Source organism: Choloepus didactylus, chromosome 8 (assembly GCF_015220235.1).
Source record: "Choloepus didactylus isolate mChoDid1 chromosome 8, mChoDid1.pri, whole genome shotgun sequence".
Classification (NCBI taxonomy): domain Eukaryota; kingdom Metazoa; phylum Chordata; class Mammalia; order Pilosa; family Megalonychidae; genus Choloepus; species Choloepus didactylus.
In genome coordinates this window covers 12805767-12826529 of record NC_051314.1, presented here as the reverse complement: position 1 = coordinate 12826529, position 20763 = coordinate 12805767, and the positions used below count along the sequence as shown (strand labels likewise).

At 37.5% G+C, this 20763-nt stretch overlaps 1 protein-coding gene across 6 annotated transcripts in view; it reads left to right on the top strand.

The window, feature by feature from the left end:
• The window catches only part of XPNPEP3 (X-prolyl aminopeptidase 3), a 121587-nt gene that overhangs the window by 77299 nt on the left and 23525 nt on the right, over positions 1–20763 (top strand). For all 6 annotated transcript variants that reach the window (XM_037846658.1, XM_037846656.1, XM_037846657.1 and 3 more), the window contains 3 exons: positions 5861–5923; positions 6762–6875; positions 18498–18583. In XM_037846658.1, coding sequence (XP_037702586.1) covers positions 5861–5923; positions 6762–6875; positions 18498–18583 — 263 coding nt within the window. The remainder of the gene's footprint in view (positions 1–5860; positions 5924–6761; positions 6876–18497; positions 18584–20763) is intronic.

Here is a 20763-nt window from a genome sequence, read left to right as displayed (position 1 = left end):
CTCAAAATGTTTTCCAGAAGTCTAAGGAAGATGGCTCTGCTAATTTCAGTTTGTTGTTTAAAGGTTCTTGGAGAGAGAGACAAATTTTTTAAAAAAGGAAAAGATTCTTTGGGGGAACAGACTCCTGGACTATCGTATGCTGCTGTTTTGTCAAGTCACATTCCAACTTTTAACCAAACTAATTTTATCCTTTTCACAGTAGTATCCCCATCGCTCCCTGAATTAATTCTGTCATCCCTAAAGAGGCCCATCAGCAGGCCTAGACATTACTATACACTGTGTTCCTATATCCAGTAGTCCTAAGTGAAGTTCTTCTCCATCCCAAGGCCATTTCACCCACTACAAGGCCTTGAATCTCCTCAAGGAGTTTGGATCAAGAGACCCTAGCCTTCCTATCAGGTTTCTTCTTCCGTTTCCACCCATTGGAGATTGAATTATGTCCCCCATAAAAGGCATGTTCAGGCTATAACCCCTGGTCCTGTGGGTGTGAACCCATTTGTAAAAGGGTCGTTGAAACTGTTATTAATTAAGGTGTGCCCAAACTGAAAGAAGGTGTATTTTAATCCATTATGGCTGAAGACCTCATGAGTAAAGGAAATTAGACATGAAAAGGAAAAGAAGCCATGGGACTAAGCCGGAAGTCGAAAGGAGAAGACATTGCCATGTGTGTTGCCACGTGACTGAAAAGCCAAGGACCAAGGATTACCCTCATCCAGCCCCAGAAGCCACAGTCTTCTAGGAGAAAGCATCCCTTTGCTGATGCCTTGATTTTAGACTTCTCCTGGCCTCAAAACCATGAGCCAATAAATTTCTTTTGTTTAAGCCAACCCACCCTATGGTATTTGATTTAGCAGCCAGGAAACTAAGACACCATCTTTATATTAAAAGCAAGTATTTTGGCATCCTGTAATGCCAAATTTTTCTAAAATTCCAATAAACTTGGATAAATTGAGTATGCAACCTTGGGATTTTTATATTCTGAGGTGTTTGAGGAGACGCAGTTGTAGGTTGTCCCCTTTTTACTTGATTTCCTTTCTTTTTACTTCTTATTATTCATACTAGGAAGTTTGGATAAAAGATCTGAAATTGCCTCTTACTTTCTCCTTAGTGCCAACACTAATGTCCCATATGAAGTTTGTGCTTGTAGTTGCCTTTTATCACAGTGTCAGTCGTAACCTGGGTGAGGGGCATTCCAATAGGGAGCTCTTTTTTTTCATCATGTAGCCAGTCCAGTCCTATGTGCATCCACAGCATTTCTGCAGCTTCATAAGCACTAACCATTTATGTGACAAGGAGGGGCAGGGCAGTTGCTCATCTCTGAGTATGTATGTTGACTCTCTTCCTTAATCCATTCTAGAAAAAATTAGGTGTTTCCCTGTGAACGAAGGTGAGCCCAAACATTTCCCTCCATTGAGCAGTGTTCAAAGCCAGAGACACTGCTCCTTCATCTAAAATTCTTAAAAGCCGTTTTAACAAAGGTTCATCAGGCTGTTGTCTATAATTTACAAAATGACTCATTTATTTTGTTGAATAGCCATTTATTTCCATGATTTCCTGCCCTCCATTGTCACTTGCCCCACTTGAATTATCTTTGTTTTAGTGGTTCTCAATGGATTCACTGATTCATCAAAAATTATAGCAGCCCAGGTTCCTTTGGTTGGAGCTCTATTTGCCGGCCAACAAGGGTAAAGCTTAACTAAAGGATACAAACCACCCCTAGACTCCAAAGCAATAATTTTAAAGCAGCACTGTTAATCAGTATGTTTCATGATTTGACCAGGATCAGTGCCAAGAAGGAATTTTAGCACTACAGCTCAGACTAATTCCAGGCCTGCTGGAATTAACCCTCACAGCATAATGGCACACAAAAACTTGAAGACTACTTTTCTGTTTTTACTTTAAGTCTTCACAAAGCAAAGCATTCTTGTTTTCCTTAACTATTACTCATATACCGTATTTTCCCTCATTTTGGTAACCCTCTTCTGTATCTTCTCTAATTTGTCAATATCTTTGTTCGAGTACAAGAGTTGACCAGCTCTAGCACAGCCAGACTGACAAAGACTACAGTTGTACCTTTGCTTTACATTGGAGTCAATGTAGAGAGGCAGAGGTTACCTTAGTTTTTCTTCAGCAGATCCCTTATGATATGTTGTTGTCTGCTAAAACTGCCTTGCCTTCTTCACCTGTTTTGCTGAAACGCCAGACTTCTCTCTTTTCATCCTTATATGGTCTTTTCTTCCTGTTGCTGTTTCCATCTTGTTAATTTTAATCAGCATTTCAGCTGGTCCACATCTTTCTTAATCCTAATCTGTCAACCAACATATTAGCTACCCATATGAGTTGTACTAATTGCAGACGTGATAAGCATACCTCTATATCTTCCTTCAAATCATTGGGTTGTTTTGTTTTGTTTTGTTTTGTTTTCGCTTCTTTTTAAATCATTGGTTTTTATGATAAGGAAGAGAATAAGCTAAGAACAGATCTGTGGAAAATGTTAAAGGCTCCTTCTGCATTGACATCAGCCAATAATCAGATGTCTTTGGATAAAGTGTAGAATCAGTTATAAATTCACCTAGTGCTATTCTGATCCACACTTTTTTCACTTGTCCATACTGATAACAGAGAGATTATTTTAAGTGCTGTACTGAAATTCCACAGTATTAGGCCTGTGGCATCCCTTTATTTACCAGTCCAATAATAACATCAGACAAGGTGATGGAGTTTGGCCTTATTTATTTTAGTGAACAACTTCTAGCTGCAAGTGATTGTATTCATAAAGGCTCCCAAATCTGATCTTGAAAGTGCCTGTGAGATTTTTGAGTGTCTGCAAAATAGCTTTCTTAAGAATAATTGTGCTATATAAAAATATAAAACCAAAGTTTTCCTTTTAGGGTGCAAGCCAAATGTAATTTGTGCTAAAGTAATGCTGATCATTTGGTTTTGTTACACTCTGATTTGCTTTAAAATGAGTAAGGGACAGCATGTTATTGCTATTAGAGCCGAATAAATTATAGACAGACAGTTGATAGAATATGTTGGCAAAATAACAAGTCAGAGAAGCGGGGAGACTTTCTCCAGCTCAGATCCTTCTTCTGGCTGTATTTATATCCTGCTTTCTGGACAACTTTTACCTGAGTTTCCCTTCGTCACCTAAATTTGGGCTTTACCCCCTACAAAATCTGACCTTCTATATTCTTTTTCGTGGTTAATAATAACATATACCCAGCTACTTTAGGTAGAAATATGGCAGTTATCCCAGACAATTGCTTCTCCCCAAACCCTTAATCTAACTAGTCGCATAGGGAGACAGAGTAGTGAAGTGGAAAACTCAAACAGACCTGGATTTATAAAGGCCAGGCAATGTCATTTTGGCCATGTTACTAAACCTAACTGAGCCCTAGTTTCCACAGCCATAAAATGAGGCTAACATTAGCTATCTCATAGACTTGTGGGAAGATGAAATGAAATAATGAAAATAAAGTGCCTAGTATAATAGAGCACCTAGTAGTCCTGAACTGCCTTCTTGTTTTCAGTACTGCCTTGGTCTCATTCTCCCCTAGCCAGATCTTCATAAATCAGACTGTCCCTCTCCTACTCAGAGTTCTTTGGTGGCTGCCTGTTGTTTTATGATTAAATTTAAAGATGCTCATGCAAGGCCTTGATCTGCCCCCTTTCTGCTTCCCCAGCTTCATCTTCTCCTGCTCCTCCAAATGGTCTTTACACTGTAGCCAAACTGATCTCTGAGATGGGTCATAGTCTCATGCCATCTCTTTGCCTGGAGTGCCCTGAGCCCCTTTTTCAAATAGCACAGTTTCTACCCTTGTATCATATACACATGGCACCATAAATCTTTATGAAACTTCCTGAAATGCTTTTTCTCCCCACACTCCCTTCTCTACGCTATTTATTGTCCATTTGTGATGTGTTCTTATTGCGCAAAGAGAAATGCAAAGAAAATCTATTTCACATTTTTTCAGAAATTGAAATACAAACATTTACATAGTACCTAGTGAAGCTAGAGTTAAGAAGTGCTAATCATAAAATCTGTTCCTTGAACTTTACAGAAAGAATATCAAGCACCTAGTAATGGTAGGTAGCATTTGAACTCTGTGCCATATATATCTGAAATCATCTGTGAAGAAAACAACTCGTAGAGGACACATTCAATAGCAAAAAGAAGTAAAGCAACATCAGTCATTTGACCACCTAGGGAAGCAAGAGAAACTTTTCTACCTTGTATAGTCTGCTTAGTAGTATAAAAGGATCATGACTTGATTCTGTAAGCCATTCAGTAAAGTTTTGAAAGAAAATTAACAAAAAGTCAAACAAATCTCTCTTTTGAGCAAATGAGCCTCCCCAGAGCTACTACATTTTTTCTTTTTTTTTTAATCTCATACTAAAAATGTAGTGCTAGCTAGTTTTTTGTCCACATTTGTGTGTACTTATAAATGATGTATACTTTATTTTAATTGCTCATTCATTCAGCAGATATTTACTGAGTACTTATTATGTGCCAGGCACACTGCTAGATTCTGAAGATACAGGGGTAAGCAAATCATACTATCCCTGTTCACACTTAGTCTACATTCTGGTTGCAGAGAGACAATAAGCAAATAAGCATATGCTGTGTTGCCAGCAGAGATTAAATGTCATGAAGAAAAATAAAGCAATTGAAGGAGATAAAGTATGATGGGAGGTACTAATTTAATAGGGTGGTCAGTAAAGGCCTCTCTAAGAAAGAAACAGTTGAGGAGTTGAGGAAAGCTTGGAATGAAGACAAGGGAGCAAGCCACACAGATACCACTACCACCAGCACAGTTGCTTTTAGTTTTGGGGGTTTTATTGTGATGTCATTACCTTATATTGAGAAATGCTATTAAAAACTTCCCTAAAAATGTTGTATCTGCTCAGATCATGGTCATAACAGTTTGAGAGAAATTCCTTTATAAATGTAATACCATATAGCCATGTCCCTGTGCAATTGATTTGTTTTATTCCCACAGACATTGGAAAATATGTAGCTGCCAAGGTTTCCCTTTGCACATTGACTGCTAGATTACTCTGATACAAATTTGTAGTCCACCTATGGTAGTTGTGAAGATCATTATAATATACATTATTTACCTTATTTTGAGTTCCGTTTGTCCCTAGCCTTGCTTTTCTTTAACTCTATCTTTTATTTTTGCAATCTTGTCATATTTCATGTATCCATGTAAATTAATCACAGTCCTTTCTGGAACAAGAGAATGGTAAGTTATAAACATGTATGTTTATAAAAATACAAATCACACATAGTTATGGTGTGGCTGTCACAGAGAATTATTTAAGATACATATACTGTAGATCAGTGGTCTGAACAAGAAACAGTTTTTCTTCATAGAGCACATTTGGAATTTCTGGAGACATTTTTGGTTGTCACACCTGTGGGGTGTTTCTAGCATCCTGCATTGTGCGTGATAGCCCCTAACAAAGAATTATCTGGCCCAAAATGTCAGTAGTGCCAAGGTTTAGAAATCCTGCTAACACTGAACTGTTCAGTCCATAATTTTGTACATTCCAGGGCTATAGAAGGATTTTGGTACATAAATGACGACTGTGTTCCCATATAGTTTATTCTAGCAATCAGTGTGTATTCTGAGTGGTAAGTTAGTTGCTCTTCTAAATCTGTCATCAGTCAAATATTCCTGAAAGCAGTATTTTCCCCTTTGCAAATGTATATTCTGCTCACTGAGATAAACTTCAGATCAACAAAATTGGGAGAAATGGTACTTTTCATTTGAGCTCCAGGATTTTGAATAACCGAATAAATAGCATAGTTAAAATGAGATTGTGTTCTTTTCATCCTCCTTTCTCTTTGCAGGCTTTAATAGAGACCATGTTTGCCAGTAAAGCCCCTGTGGATGAAGCCTTTCTTTATGCTAAGGTGAGTTTTAAAAGGTTGGAAAGAATTTGTTGGAGGGAAACCATTTGGCTCAGATAGAAGTGACCAGGATTTCAGTTGGAGAGGATTTCGTTTTTAAATGTCATTGGCAATTTATTAGAGGAGTTTAAAACATGCAGTGCAGTAGGAAGAAAATTGCAAAGTAAAACTGCTGAAGAAGGGAAAACACAAGTGTGAGAGGGGAAGAATAATACCGTTCAGGTAAATGTAAAGGAAGAGAGTCTGAGGCGGTGCTGTGCATCATGGCAGATACTCACCATCCAGCTCCATTCTAGGATGTATTGAAATTAGTGGAATTTACCATTTGCCTAGCATTCCTTTTCATTTTTCCAGAGCAGTTTGGCTGGTAGTTATTTGAAAGATGGGCATCAGTAATTTAGAATTGTTGTTAAAAATGCAAGCCATATCCCAGTGATTATCTAAATAAGAATAAACAAACAGATTGTGTCTCTGTACTCAGCACTGATCCTCTAGAGATTTCTGTATCCTCTTCTGGACTTTACCATTTGAAAAATCATAGGAAACTTAGGGAGTACCAGGAAGAAAAGAACTGATTTAGTAATAAGATTGAATAACAAAACTGTTGAGAGAAAGAGAGTAAAGAAAATGTATAGCATGGATTATAGCACATGGGATGAGAATAAAAGAAATGGATTGAAATTATGGGATAAAAGGTTTGATTAGATATGAGGAATAGTTTTCCAGTAGTGACTTAAGATAAGCACTGGTATGGAGATGGGGAATGATGAAGAGAGCCTGATCTGGGACAGCCCTACACAAATCCTTTCTTCCAGTCATACCCTCCTGTTATTTTTTACAGTTTGAATTTGAATGCCGGGCTCGTGGCGCAGATATCTTAGCCTACCCCCCTGTGGTTGCTGGTGGTAATCGGTCAAACACGTTGCACTATGTGAAGAATAATCAACTCATCAAGGTACACAAATAAAGAACCGGGTATTCCTTTAAACCCATTTTTTTCTTTATTATTTTAATATTCTGTTAATTCAAAAGAATAAATATAGCAAATATGTAACTTATACAGCATAGTTTTTAAAATGAGTATCAATTAACCAACCACTCAACTTAAGAGCTAGAACTTTACCAATACACTGTACTTACTTATGTTCCCTTCTGCTATTCCATCCCATTGCCTTCCTCCCAAAGGTAACGAGTATTCTAAACTTTGTGTTTTTCATTCCCTTGGTGTTTTTATTTTTATAATTTTATCATATACATGATTCCCTAAATATTTAGTTTTGCTTGTCTTTTAGTTATATAAAAATAATATACTGCTGTTATGTATTTTGGGGGGGAATTAACATTTTTTTTTTTTAGCTCACAAGTATAAGATAGTACTAATTTTTTCCCAAGCATGTGTATTTGTTTACCCTCCCATCAACAGTGTCTGATTCTGGTGACCGTATCCTCCCCATCGCCTGCTATTGTCACATTTCTCGTGAGCAGAGCATCTTTTCTTATCTTTGGTACTATTAGTTTCAACTTGCTGATACTTTGTTTAGAATATTCCAATCTGTGCTCATTAGTGAGATTGGGCCATAATTTTTCTTTCTCATACTGTCTTTTTCTGGTTTTCATATTAACATTAAGCTCATAAATGGATAGAGTCTCTTTTTTACTATTAAGGAATGATGTGAACAAATGGTTCTTGAAAATTTTGTAGAACACACCACTGTTGGGGCCTGATATTTTCCTTTGTGGAAAGACTTTTTAACTACTACATCAATTTCTTTAATGTATTGAGGCTTTCTATTTCTTTTCTTTTGTTCTTAGCATGTATCAGGAAAGTATTTAAAACATAAAGAAACAGTTTAATGGGTAATTATAAAATGAACATCCATGTAACCTTTACCCAGGTCAAGAAATAGAATGAGGGTCAACAAACCAGCACCCTCAGGCCAAATCCAGACTGTCATCTGTATTTGTAAATGAAGTTTTATTGTAACAAAGTCATTTTCCTTTATTTATGTAATGTTTATGGCTACTTTCCTGCTACAGTGCCAGAGTTGGGTAATTGCAACAGAGTCTGTATGGCTCACAAAGTCAAAAATATTTACTATCTAGCCCTTTAGAGAAAAGGTTTGCTGACCCCTGAAATAGAACATTATAATACCACCCCCCAAAAAAACAAAAGTTTTTCCCACTATGTATTCCTTCCCAGTGATAATTCTTTCCCAGCTAAGATAACCACACCCCTGACTTTGGTGGTAATCATTTCTTTGCTTTCCTTTTTATTTTACAACTAATAAATAATGTAGTTTAACATATTTTTGTTTTGCTTATTTTTGAACTTTATATATTTGAAGTCATGTTGTGTCTTTGTATTCTTTCATGCAACAATATATTGTGGCATGTAATTGTAGTTTGTTCGCTTTAATTGCTGTAGTGTAGAGCAGCAATTAAAGTGTGGTCTGTGAGATTAAATATATTTTCATAGGAATATTAAGACATTGTTTGCCTTTTTCACTCACACATGTACAGTGAACTATCCCAGAGGCTCCATGATATTGATATAAATAACAGATTGAATGCAGAAGTAGATATGAGACTCTGGCTGTCTTGTATTAAGCTAAACATAAAGAGGTTTACTAAAATGTAAAACTGCCACTTTTCTAACTAAACTTTTTATTTAGAAAAATGTAGTTTTCATTAAAATGTTACTTAATTTAACATGCAAGGGGTTTATTGTTATTTTTTTAAAGAATTAACAAATATAAAATTTTCTCACTTAATTTTGTAATGAAATAAGTATACATAGGTATAACCCACAAAATATTTTGAATCCTCAGTAGCTGTTAAGAATAAAGGAATCCTGAGACCAAAAAGTTTGAGAATATTTGCTTTAGAGCATTCACCTATATAAATATATAATTTACTTTTCTCTTCTGTTGATACACATGTATGTTGTTTCCAGGTATTTACTATGGTGAACAGTGTTTTGTGAACATTCTTATACATTTTGCCTGGTATACAAGTTGTCAAGTTTGTCTAAGGGACACCTAATAATGAAATTACTGGGTCCAACATTATGCATACCTGCAACTTTGGTAAATAATACCAAATGTATCCAAAATGATTATTTCAAGTTATATTTCCTTTATTTTTTCCTGAAACAGTTTGATAAGTTATACTTTTCTACCATTTTGTCCATTTTGCCTAAGTTTTAAAAATTACTCATAGTATTGTCTTTTAATCTTCGTATTTGTGGTTATATACCTTTTTTACATTCTTGGTATATTTATTTTTGCCTTTTCTCTTTCCTTCTACTAAATCCCATTAGATAGTAACTTTAAAAAAGTAAACATGCATATGCCGTATGAGCCAGCAATTCATTTTATAGGTATATAGCCAAGAGAAATTAAAACATATGTCCACAGAGAGCCTTGTACAAGAATATTCATAGCATCCTTGCTCACAATAGGTGTCTATTAACAGACGATTAGATGAACAAAATGTGGTATGATACATTCATAAACTAGAAAGGAACAAGCTGCTGAACCCTCAACAATGTGGATGATCTCAAAAACCTGCTTAGTGAAGCCACACACCAAAAAATTATACACTGTATGGTTACATTTATATGAAGTTCTAAAATGGACAAAGTAATCTCTAGTGATAGAAATCCGATCGTTGGTTATTTCTGATTGGGAGATTGACTGGGAAGGGGCACGAGAGTGTGTGTGGGCTACATGGGTGTATGCATTTGAAGAAAGTAAATTATCGCCATATACTTAAGATTTGTGCATTTTACTGTGTTTAAATTGTACCTCAAAAATATTGTCAGTTAAAAAATCTTACCAGAGGTTTATTGATTTTTATTAGTCTTTTATAGCCAATTTTTCACATCATTAATCCTCTTCTATGCTTTCTATTTTTACCCTTCTATTTTTGTGTTCATTCTACTTTTCTTTTTCTAGCTCTTTAATTTGAATGCTTACCTCATTAATTTTCATCCTTTCTTTTCTAATATAAATATTTAAGGATAAGTTTTTCACTTTCATTCAAAGTTTTTTTAAGCTGTGGAATGTATCATACATAAATAACAATGAATATAATGTACAATTTTTAAAAATAATAAATTAACACCCATGTATCCACAGCAAGAGTAAAAAGAAGATTGCTAGTACCTTAGAGGGACCCCTGAGTGATCCCAATGGCATCCCGTCTCCTATCTCCCATAGATATCTATTGTCTTTACTTTTTTATTTTAATTCAATTTTATTGAGATATATTCACATACCATACAATCATCCATGGTGTACAATCAGTTGTTCACAGTACCATTATATACTTGTATGCTTATTACTACTATCAATTTTTGAACATTTTCATTACCACACACAAAAAAGAATAATAATTAAAGTAAAAAAGAACACCCAGAACATCCCATACACCCCATCCCTCTCTATTATTCATTTACTTATTGTCCTCATTTTTCTATTCATCTGTCCATACACTGGATAGAGGGAGTGGGAGCCACAAAGTTTTCACAATCACATGGTCACACAGTGTAAGCTATATATCTTACATCGTCTTCAAGAATAAAGGTTCCTGGGTTGCAGTTCAACAGTTTCAGGTATTTCCTTCTAGCTATTCCAATACACTAAAAACTAAAAAGCTATATAGTGCATAAGAATAACCTTCAGAATGATCTATCGATTCTGTTTGAGATCTCTCAACCACTGAAACTTCTGTTTCATTTCTCTTCCCCCTTTGGGTCCAAGAAGGCTTTCTCAATCCCACAATGCCAGGGCCAAGCTCATACCCGCGAGTCATGTCCCACATTGCCAGAGAGATTTACGCCCCTGGGAGTCACGTCCCATGTAGAGGGGAAGGGCAGTGAGTTTACCTGCATAGTTGGCTTAGAGAGAGAGGCCACATCTAAGCAACAGAAGAGGTTCTCTGGGAGTGATTCTTAGCACAATTTTAAATAGGCTTAGCCTCTCCTTTGCAGTAACAAGCTTCATAACAGCAAGCCCCAAGATTGAGAGTTTGGCCTACTAAATTGGTAGTCCCCAGTGCTTGTGAGAGTATCATTAATTCTTCAGGTGGGGAAATTTAATATTTCCACATTTTCCCCCAGTCCCTCAAGGGGGCTTTGCAAATACATTTTTATTCACTGCGCAAGTTACTCTGGGATGTATTCACGCTTCACACTAACCTGTACAAAGCAACCAGATTTTGCTCCCTATTCAATGTTCCATGTATTTATGTTGTTTGAATAAACTGACCATACAAGTTACGTTATATAGTGTGTTACAAAACATAAAGATTTTGCACCTAATAAACTTCTCTTCCTTTGATCTCATACAAAAGTTGAAGCTTTAAAAGCACCATCAGTAACATCCTTTACCCTTTAGTCTGGTTTACCTTAATCCTAACCAAGTCCATTTCATTCATATCTCTAATTGAAGTCTGATCTCTTTTTTCAGACCCTTTAACATTTTCTGTATGGGGTAATGCTGACATTCATAGCTGCCGGACTCTGGCTCTGAGTCTCAGGTGTCACACAGATACCCAAAGTTCAAGGGACCAACCAGGTTAAACACAAAGAGCTCAGCATCTCAGAATTTAGAAATAGCCATTACAGTTCAGGAATAGATGTAATTTCTGTAAGAGCTTACAATCTAGGAACCTTTACAATAAGCCTTCCCTTGATAACTTATGCTCTCAGACTCAATTCTCAGTTTGCACACTATAATTGTACATATTAGTGAGGCATTATAATGTTTTTCTTTTCACTTCTGGTTTATTTCACGCAACATGTTGTCCTCAATGTCCATTCACCTCACAACTTCACTTCCTCTTGTAGCAGCTCAATATTCCATTGTATGTACATACCACAGTTTGCCATTCCGTTCATCAGTCAATGTACCCTTAGACCACCTCCATCCACTGCAAATCATGAATACTGCCACCATAAACCCCACTGTGCAAATGTCCATTCATGTCCCTCTTCTCAGTTCTTCCATGTATATACCCAATTACTGAGTTAAAGGACCATATGGAAACCCTATGCTTAGCTTCCTATTGAACCACCATACTGCCCTCCATATGGGCTGCACCATTCTACTTCCCCACCAATGGGATTAGGTACAGCCCTCTCTCCACATTTTCTCCAGCACTTGTATTCCTCTGGTTATTTTTTGGATGGTTTTATTCACACACCACACATTCCGTCCTAAGTAAACAGTCAGTGGTTCCCTGTATAATCACATAATTATGCATTCACCAACACTATCTATATAAGAACATTTCCATTTCTTCCACAAAGAAAGAGGAAATGGCAAAAAAATAAAATACTAATAAAGAAAAAATGACAAATAAAAAGCAACCAAAGAAAAATAAATTAAAATAAAATACAATAAAGAAGTCAGACAACACCACCAAGAATCCCATACCCCTCCCTTAACATCCCCCTCTTATACACATTTAGCTTTGGTATATTGCCTTTGTTACAATCAACAGAAGCATATTACAATGTTACTGTTAACTAGACTCTAGTTTGCATTGATTGTATTTTTCCCCCATAGCACCCCATTTTTAACACCTTGCAAAGTTGACATTCATTTGTTCTCCCTCATGTAAAAACATTCTTGTATTTGTACATTTAATCACAATCATTGACCACTGTAATTTTCACTAAGTTATACTGTCCCAGTCTTTATCTTCTATCTTTCCTTCTGGTGTCCTGCATGCCCCTAACCTTCCTTTTTCAACCATACTCACAGTCATTTTTGTTCGGTATACTTAAAATATTGCACCCAACATTGTGCTCCAAACCTCTCACTCCTGTCTTTTCTTATCTTCCTGTAGTACTCGCTTTAGTATTTCCTGTAGAGCAGGTATCTTTTCCACAAACTCTCTCAATGTCTGTTTGTCCGAGAATATTTTAAACTCTCCCTCATTTTTGAAGGACAGTTTTGCTGTATATAGAATTCTTGGTTGGCAGTTTTTCTCTTTCAGTATCTTAAATATATCATACCACTGCCTTCTTCCCTTCATGGTTTCTGCTGAGAAATCGACACATAGTCTTATCAAGCTTCCTTTGTATGTGATGGATTACTTTTCTCTTGCTGCTTTCAGAATTCTCTCTTAGTCTTTGACATTTGATAATGTGATTAAGTGTCTTGGAATCCATCTACTTGGATCTATTCTGTTTGGGGTATGCTAAACTTCTTGGATCTGTAATTTTATATCTTTCGTAAGAGATGGGAAATTTTCAGTGATTATTTCCTCCATTAGTGCTTCTGCCCCTTTTCCCTTCTCTTCTTCTGGGACACCCATGACATGTTTATTCATGCACTTCATGTTGTCATTCAATTCCCTGAGACACTGCCCATATTTTTCCATTCTTTTCCCTCTCTGTTCTTTTGTTTGTAGAATTTCAGATGTCTTGGCCTCCAATCCATGAATCCTTTCTTCTGCCTCTTCAAATCTGCTGTTATATGTCTCCATTGTGTTTTTTCATCTCTTCTATTATGCCTTTCATTCCCATAAGTTCTGCTAGTTGTTTTTTCAAACTTTTGAGTTCTTCTTTTTATGTTCGCCCAATGTCTTCTTTATATTCTTCATCTCTTTTGCCATATGTTCCCTCAACTCATTGATTTAATTTTTGAATTGATTTAGCATATTTATTTGAAGATCTTTAATTAGTTGTTTCAACTCCTGTAACTCATTTGAAGTGTAAGTTTGTTCCTTTGACTGAGCTTTATCTTCATTTTTCCTAACGTGACTCATAATTTTTTGTTGTATAGGCATCTGGTTTCCTTGATTACCCCAATCACATTTTCCCATACCAGACATGCCCTGCTCTCAGGAAGGTGTAATCAGTATCACATTTCCCTGAGGATGAGACCCAGCAGGTTGTTACTTTCCTGTGAGGCCTCTAGACTCTGTGCTTTTCCTATCCTGTCCAGCAGGTGGTGCGCATCAGCCCGCAGCTCCCCACTGGTGTAAAGAGGTGTGGTCCCTTTAATTCTCAGCAGACCCTGTCTTAGCCAGGGGCCAAGAGTGTCAGAAGCCAAGCTTAAGTTGTTTCTGGTTCCGCTATCCACCCCAGGCCCTGGGGTCTGAATTCTGTGAGGGAGGGCAGCCACTTGAGCTGGGCGCTGCCCTTTTCTTATGGAAGATACACCCTTTAGGGAGTTATCTCCTACACTTGAGTTCTGCCTTTGTCTCTCTGACTCTGTTAATTCCACCCTTGCCTGTGTCAAGTGCTGACAACTGAAAATGCCTGAGGCTTTCTCTAATAAGCTACTTGGAAAGGGAGAGCAAAAAAGCGGGGGGAAGAGAAAAAGCCTCTTTTCAGAGCCAGAACCCAGCCCCCCCCACCCAGTTTCGCCGGTCAACCAGTGTTGGTTCCCAGTTCTCTGTGCCCCTTTTCTTGGAACACAGCCATTTTCCAGCATTCTGAGCTCAGCCTTCTCCAAAAGCCTCTGCTTAAATTTATTTATATTTTTCCATCAGCCCCACCTCTGCTCTGCCAGGAGCGGCCTCAGGGTTCCTTTCTTGCTTGCTCTGGGTTTATCTGTGTTTGTAGCTTGTATTCAGTAGTCCATATTTGTTAATTAAAACTGCAGCTGGAGCTTGGTTGTGTTACTTTCCGTCGCTCCAGGTAGCCTGCTTCTTTTTTCCACAGAGAAGTGTTACAACTCAGTCTGCCATGCCGGTGGGGATAGGGTGCCAGGTCCGCAGTTTGTGGAGCTTTACTTACAGTTCTTTGCTGTGATTTCAGCCATTCCACCCATTCCAGGGTGGTGTATGATGTGTGTCCAGTCACAGATGTCCCCCAACAGTTGTTCCAGACTATTTGCTAGTTGTTCCTGGCTATTTACTAGTTACTCTAGAAGACTAACAAAATCCCATACCTCTCTTTGCTGCCATCTTGCCCCACCTCTGTCTTTACTTTTGTTTTAATCATTCTCTTGATTTTATTCATAGTTTCTCACTAGTGTTTCTATTCTTAAACAATGTATTATTCAATCTTGAAAAACTGAGAAATCAACCTAAACCTAGCTTTATACAGAGCAGTATTGCCGCTATTAGAGTGACCAACCCAAGAGAACTTCTAGGTCATCGTCTGGCTTTAGTTATCTTTGAGTTTACCAGGAAGGGCCCCTTCTAGGGAAGACAGTGGGCAAATTCATCAACAAGCCCTGAGAAATGCAGGGTACTCTTGGGACATCTGGAAGGACACTACAGTGGACCAGATGCTATGCCACTGACAAAAAAATATAGTCAGAGAGAGCTGGCAGTCCTGTTTTCTGCCTCTAAGCTTTCCACAACTACATTTGAATCTCTAAGTCAAAGCAGAACCGTTCTGACAGAGTTTAAGTTTATCTGCATACTTATCCTTTCTTCTTACATCTTAGATGTCCTTTCTAGAACCACTTTCCTTCTACCTGAAGAACCTCCTTTAGATGAAGACCTGTTTCTGATAAACTCTTTACATTTTGTTTAAGCCAGAAATATCTTTATTCCATTCTTATTCTTGAAGAATAGCTATGCAAAGAAAACTGTCATAGATTGGCAGTTATTTTTAGTCATCAATTTGACTATAATATTACTCTGTCTTCTGGTTTTTACTGTTGCTGATTTTAAAAACAGAATAAAATACTTTCCTTGTTGGAAATCGCTTTGCTTTGGAGAATTATCTTATTGTGGCAATATACATAAATATAAAATTTGCTATTTAACCATCTTTAAGTGTACAATGAGTGGCATTAATTACATTTACCGTGTTGTGCTCACATCAACACCATTCATTACCAAAATTTTTTCATCACCAAGAACAAACTCTGTACCCATTAAACTGTTTCCTCATTTCCTCTCTCTCCAGCCCCTGGCAATCTCTAATCTACTTTCTGTCTCTATGTATGTTTCTTATTCTAGGTATATCTTTTAAGTGGAATCATACAATATTTTTCCTTTTGTGATGCTTTGGATACTTTTAAGATTTTCTTTGGGATTCCTTAGTTTCATTGTGATAGGTCTAAGCACAAGTATATTTTTATTTATCCTGATTATGTTTTCTACTGCTTCCTGAATCTGTGGATTCATATCTTTCTTCAGTTCTAAAAAATTCTCACATATTTCTCTTCAGATATTATCCCTTCTAACTTCTATTCATTTCTTTAAGGATTCAATTAGATATTTGTTGCACCTTCTCATTCTGTCCTCTATAAGCTACCTACTCTTTCCTATTTACCTTTGCCTGGCCTCTCTCTGTTACATTCTGGGTAATATACCTTCCAGGAAACTAATTTTTTCTTCAGCTAACTAATCTGCTACTTAAACTGTCTCCTGTTAAACATTGAGTGTTATATTTCAGCAGTTGTTTTTCATTTCATTTTGATTCCTTTCAAATCTGCATAGTTATTCCATTTGTCTCTTATTGTTTGCTCATCTTTGTTATTCCAGTCTTTATCTTTTTAAACATTTCATACATAGCTATGCTATATCTGATAATTACATTGTCTAAAGTCCCTGGAAGATCTAAATTTGGTATTTGGGGGAAATTTCCTCCAAAGATTATTTGCATATGCTTTTGCCAGGAGCCAGGTGGGTCCTATGACCTGGGACCCTTTTATCCCCTATGAAGATCTCGGCTTAATGCAAGACTCTCAGGTTAAATTTCCCCACTTTGCTATAGATCTTCAGGGCAACACATTTTCCCATATACTGTTAACACTTACCTTGTCATTGCTCTCAGTTCAAGGTTCAGTTTTGTGTTTATATTTTTTCAAAACAGAAACAAACCTTAAGATGTCTCTCATATTATGTGAGTCAACATTTCATAAAATGTGTTCTTATCCTGTTTTCTAGCAGGAAATTTAGTCCATCAAATTGCCAGAAACAAAAACTCCGCATCCATTCTTCAAAGTCGCTGTTACTAAGTACAAAATTTTGTTTATTTAGATATGAGCAAGACTCTGTCCCTGTCTTCAAGAGCATAAATAGATAATTTCAATATAACATGACAAATAGTAACATAGAGATACACCCAAGTTTCCTTCTTTCCCCATGTGTATTACTGATAGGAGAACAGAAGGGGAAGAGATATTCAAAAATTAAATGATTAAGGGTAATTGTGTTTGAATAAGGCCCCAAATACCAATTTAAATAGGATTTTAAGATTAATAATGATAATAGTAATATTTGTAATATGTTAATGTTTACTCCTAGTAATTGAAACCCAAGCGGTCTAGTTCCAGAGCCCTTGCACTTAACCACTGTGTAATATCACCTTTCTTTTTTTCTTTTTAACCATTTTAAGTGAACAATTCTTTGACATGAAGTACATTGACAATACTGTGTAATTTTCACCGTTTCTTATTTCCAGTCTATTTTCATCATCCCAAACCAAAACTGATATTTGTTCAATAGTAACTCCCCATTCCTCCTCCTAACACCCATGGTAGCCACTATTCTGCATTCTGTCTCTATGAATTTGCTTATTCTAAGTATTTCATATAAGAGAAAGTGTGCAATATTTGTCCTTTTGTGTCTGTCTTATTTCATTCAACATGATGTCTTCGAGGTTCACCCATATTGTCACATGTCTCAGCACATCATTTTTTTTTATGGCTGAATAATATATTTGTTTAGATGGATATGGAACATTTTATTTATCCATTCATCTGTTGATGAACACTTTGGTTGCTTCCATCTTTTGGCTATTGTGAATAATACTGCAGTGAACATTGATGTACAAATATCTGTCTTAATCCCTGCTTTCAATTATTTTGGTATACCTAGGAGCACAGTTGTCAGGTGATACAGTAATGTCTAGTTTAACTTTCTGAGGCACCACCAACTTGTCTGTCTTCTACAGTGGCTCTCTGGCCATTTGTATATCTTCTTTGGACAAATGTCTATTCAGGTCTTTTGCCAATTTTTTAATTGGGTAGTTTGTCTTTTTGTTGTTGAGTTGTAGGATTTCTTTATATATTCTAGATATTAAACCCCATTGGATATGTAGTTTCTAAATACTTTCTCCCATTCTGTAGCTTATCTTTTCACTTTGCTGAAAAGTTTTCATTTTTGATGAAGTCCATTTTATCTAATTTTTCTTTTGGTATATAATTTAAAAATCCATTGCCTACTACCTGGTCCTGAAGATGTTCTCCCCCTGTTGCTCAGAGGATGAAATTTATTAATACTTACCACAAATTAACAGCCTCTTCCTCCAGCTCTTTCCTGAAAGCTGCACAGTGTTCCACTACACTCCAGAGTTTCAAAAATAGTTGATTCAGATAGTTCCTGCCAGTTCAATAGTTATTTTGGTAGAGGGATTGATTACTGAAGTTTCCTACTCAGCCATCTTCTCAAAATCCTCTCCTCTTGAGCCAATGTGAATTTATTTGAAAAGTTTAAAAGTTGTTTCTCATAAATAGAAACCAGAGATTAGTCTCCTTTATATTAGTGCTTTAAAAAAAATAAAATATAATGGAAAGTACAAAGAAATTAGTTTAGAAGAAGAAACCATTTACATTCCTGAGGTTACCTACCTTAACCTATCTTCATTTTGTTCCAGGATGGAGAAATGGTGCTGCTGGATGGAGGCTGTGAATCTTCCTGCTATGTGAGTGACATCACCCGTACATGGCCTGTCAATGGCAGGTAGGACTTCTTTAGAGTAACATGTCCCACTACTTCTTAGGAGTGTGGGTTGGAAAGTGGATATATTTGGGATAAGTGAATAAAGAAATATACAGATTCCCTGTACATCAGGTTAACTGCCTTCACAAAGCCCCCAATTATTTTTCCAAGACTGTTTTATTTTTCATATCACAGGATCAGTCATCTTGAAACACCCAGTTAACACATACAGATATGAATGCAATTTGAAGATTTTTTTTCTGATTACAAAGTAATATTTTGGGTTATTACTGGTAGAGTATTGGTTGGATTAGCCCCCCACAAATAATAATTATAAAATTTGGACAAAATAATACAAAACAACTATTTCAAGGTACCAGAGAGCTTCTAAAAACAGGCAGTACAAATTTATTTTTGAAAGAACTATAATGGGTAAGATATAAATGGTTAACACTTTTTACGTGGGGGCACTCACAAGTCCGCACAGCTTAGACAGCAGAAAGCAACAACATTACTGGTTTTAGGCTTTAGAGAATAAAGTTAGGTATTAGCAGAACAGCCAGAAAGATGGGGGGAGAATCCTGGAAGAGAGGAAGCCAAAGAGAAGGTCTGCATATAAAATATTTCCAAATCCTTGGCTGATCACTAAACTATATGCTGGGAGGGAGATCCCAGGAAGCCCAGCAAAATACCAGCAGTCAGAAGCTGAATTAACTGAGCAGAGAGTTTGCAGTTTGAATCCAGCCAAGTAAACAAATCACACTACAGAAGAACATTACAAAATCCATACATCATATTATTCATAGTTTCCTGTATTCAATTTAAAAATCATTAGACATGAGAAGAAACAGGAAAATGTGGGCCATAATCAAGAAAAAACACAGTCAAGAAAAACTAACCCTGGAGAGAACCTAAGATGGCAGATAGGTGAGACAGGGCAAGAAAACACCTCCGTGAAAAATACTAGATAAAAACCAGAAAGTGATCCAGAACACCAATTTCAGCCTTGCACCAGCTGGACAAGGTCTGCTAAAACCACAGGGACTGTGCACTTGGTAAAACTGGGAGTCTGCATTCTGAAACAAGCCTGCTGAAAGTCCCGCAGCCGCGCTGCGGTGTGGGGAAACCAGGGGTTGGCATTTGGAGATGGACTAGTTGTTTAAAAAAAAAAAAAACCCAGGAGCGGCTGCAGTTACAATGGTGAGAACCGTGCAGTGAAGCATGGCAGGAGCAGGCTATGCCAACGCCTCAGTGTCTGGCGTGAAGGATAGACCACTGCTGATTCCCTCAGGGCTGGGGGGCAGAGGGGAGAGCCAAAAGGAGAAAGAAACTGCGTTGCTTGCAACTGGCTCTCTGGTGGGCTGGAGACACTCCTGCCCGGGGCCGTACCCACAGCCCAGAGCTGCGCCAGGAAACCCAGTGTGACGGGGAGTGTATCCCACGGCACCGCACACATGCCACAATATCAGCCATGGACAGTGGCCTTGGGTGCATACACAGCTAGTTGTCCCAGAGCTGGGAAGGAGGAGCTATGTGAAAAGGGGGGGGGGGGACGCCCCATTAAGCCATCTTTGCATCAGGCTGGGAGCACCCCTGCATGGCCTGCCAGCCCGGGGCTTCCCTTGAGGGACGGCGCACACTTGTGACGTAGCACAGCCTTCCCTCAGCAGAGGTCCTGGAAGACCACAGCTGAGAAAGGGGGCCCGCTGGGAAAACCTAGAGACGCTACGTCAATGCCAGGGACTTGTGGGTCAGCAGCAGAGAAAATCTGGGGCAAAACTGAAATGAAGGCTTATACTCTTGCAACAGCCTTGAATCTCCAGGAATTCCTGGGAGGTTTGATTATTAAAGCTGCCCTGCTTCCCTAACCACGCAGACACAAGCCCCATATTCAGGGCGGGCAGCACCAATAACACACCCAAACTGAGTGCACCAATTGAACCCCACAAGAATCATTTCCCCACACACCACAAAGACAAAGTTGAGAAGAACTGACTTGAGGGGAATAGGTGACTCGCAGACACCATCTGCTGGTTAGTTAGAGAAAGTGTACGCCACCAAGTTGTAGATCTGAAAAATTAAATTGGTATTTGTTATAACTTGAAAGAACCCTATCAAGCAAAGCAAATGCCAAGAGGCCAAAAACAACAGAAAATCTAAAAGCATATGATAAAACCAGACAATGTGGAGAACCCAATCCC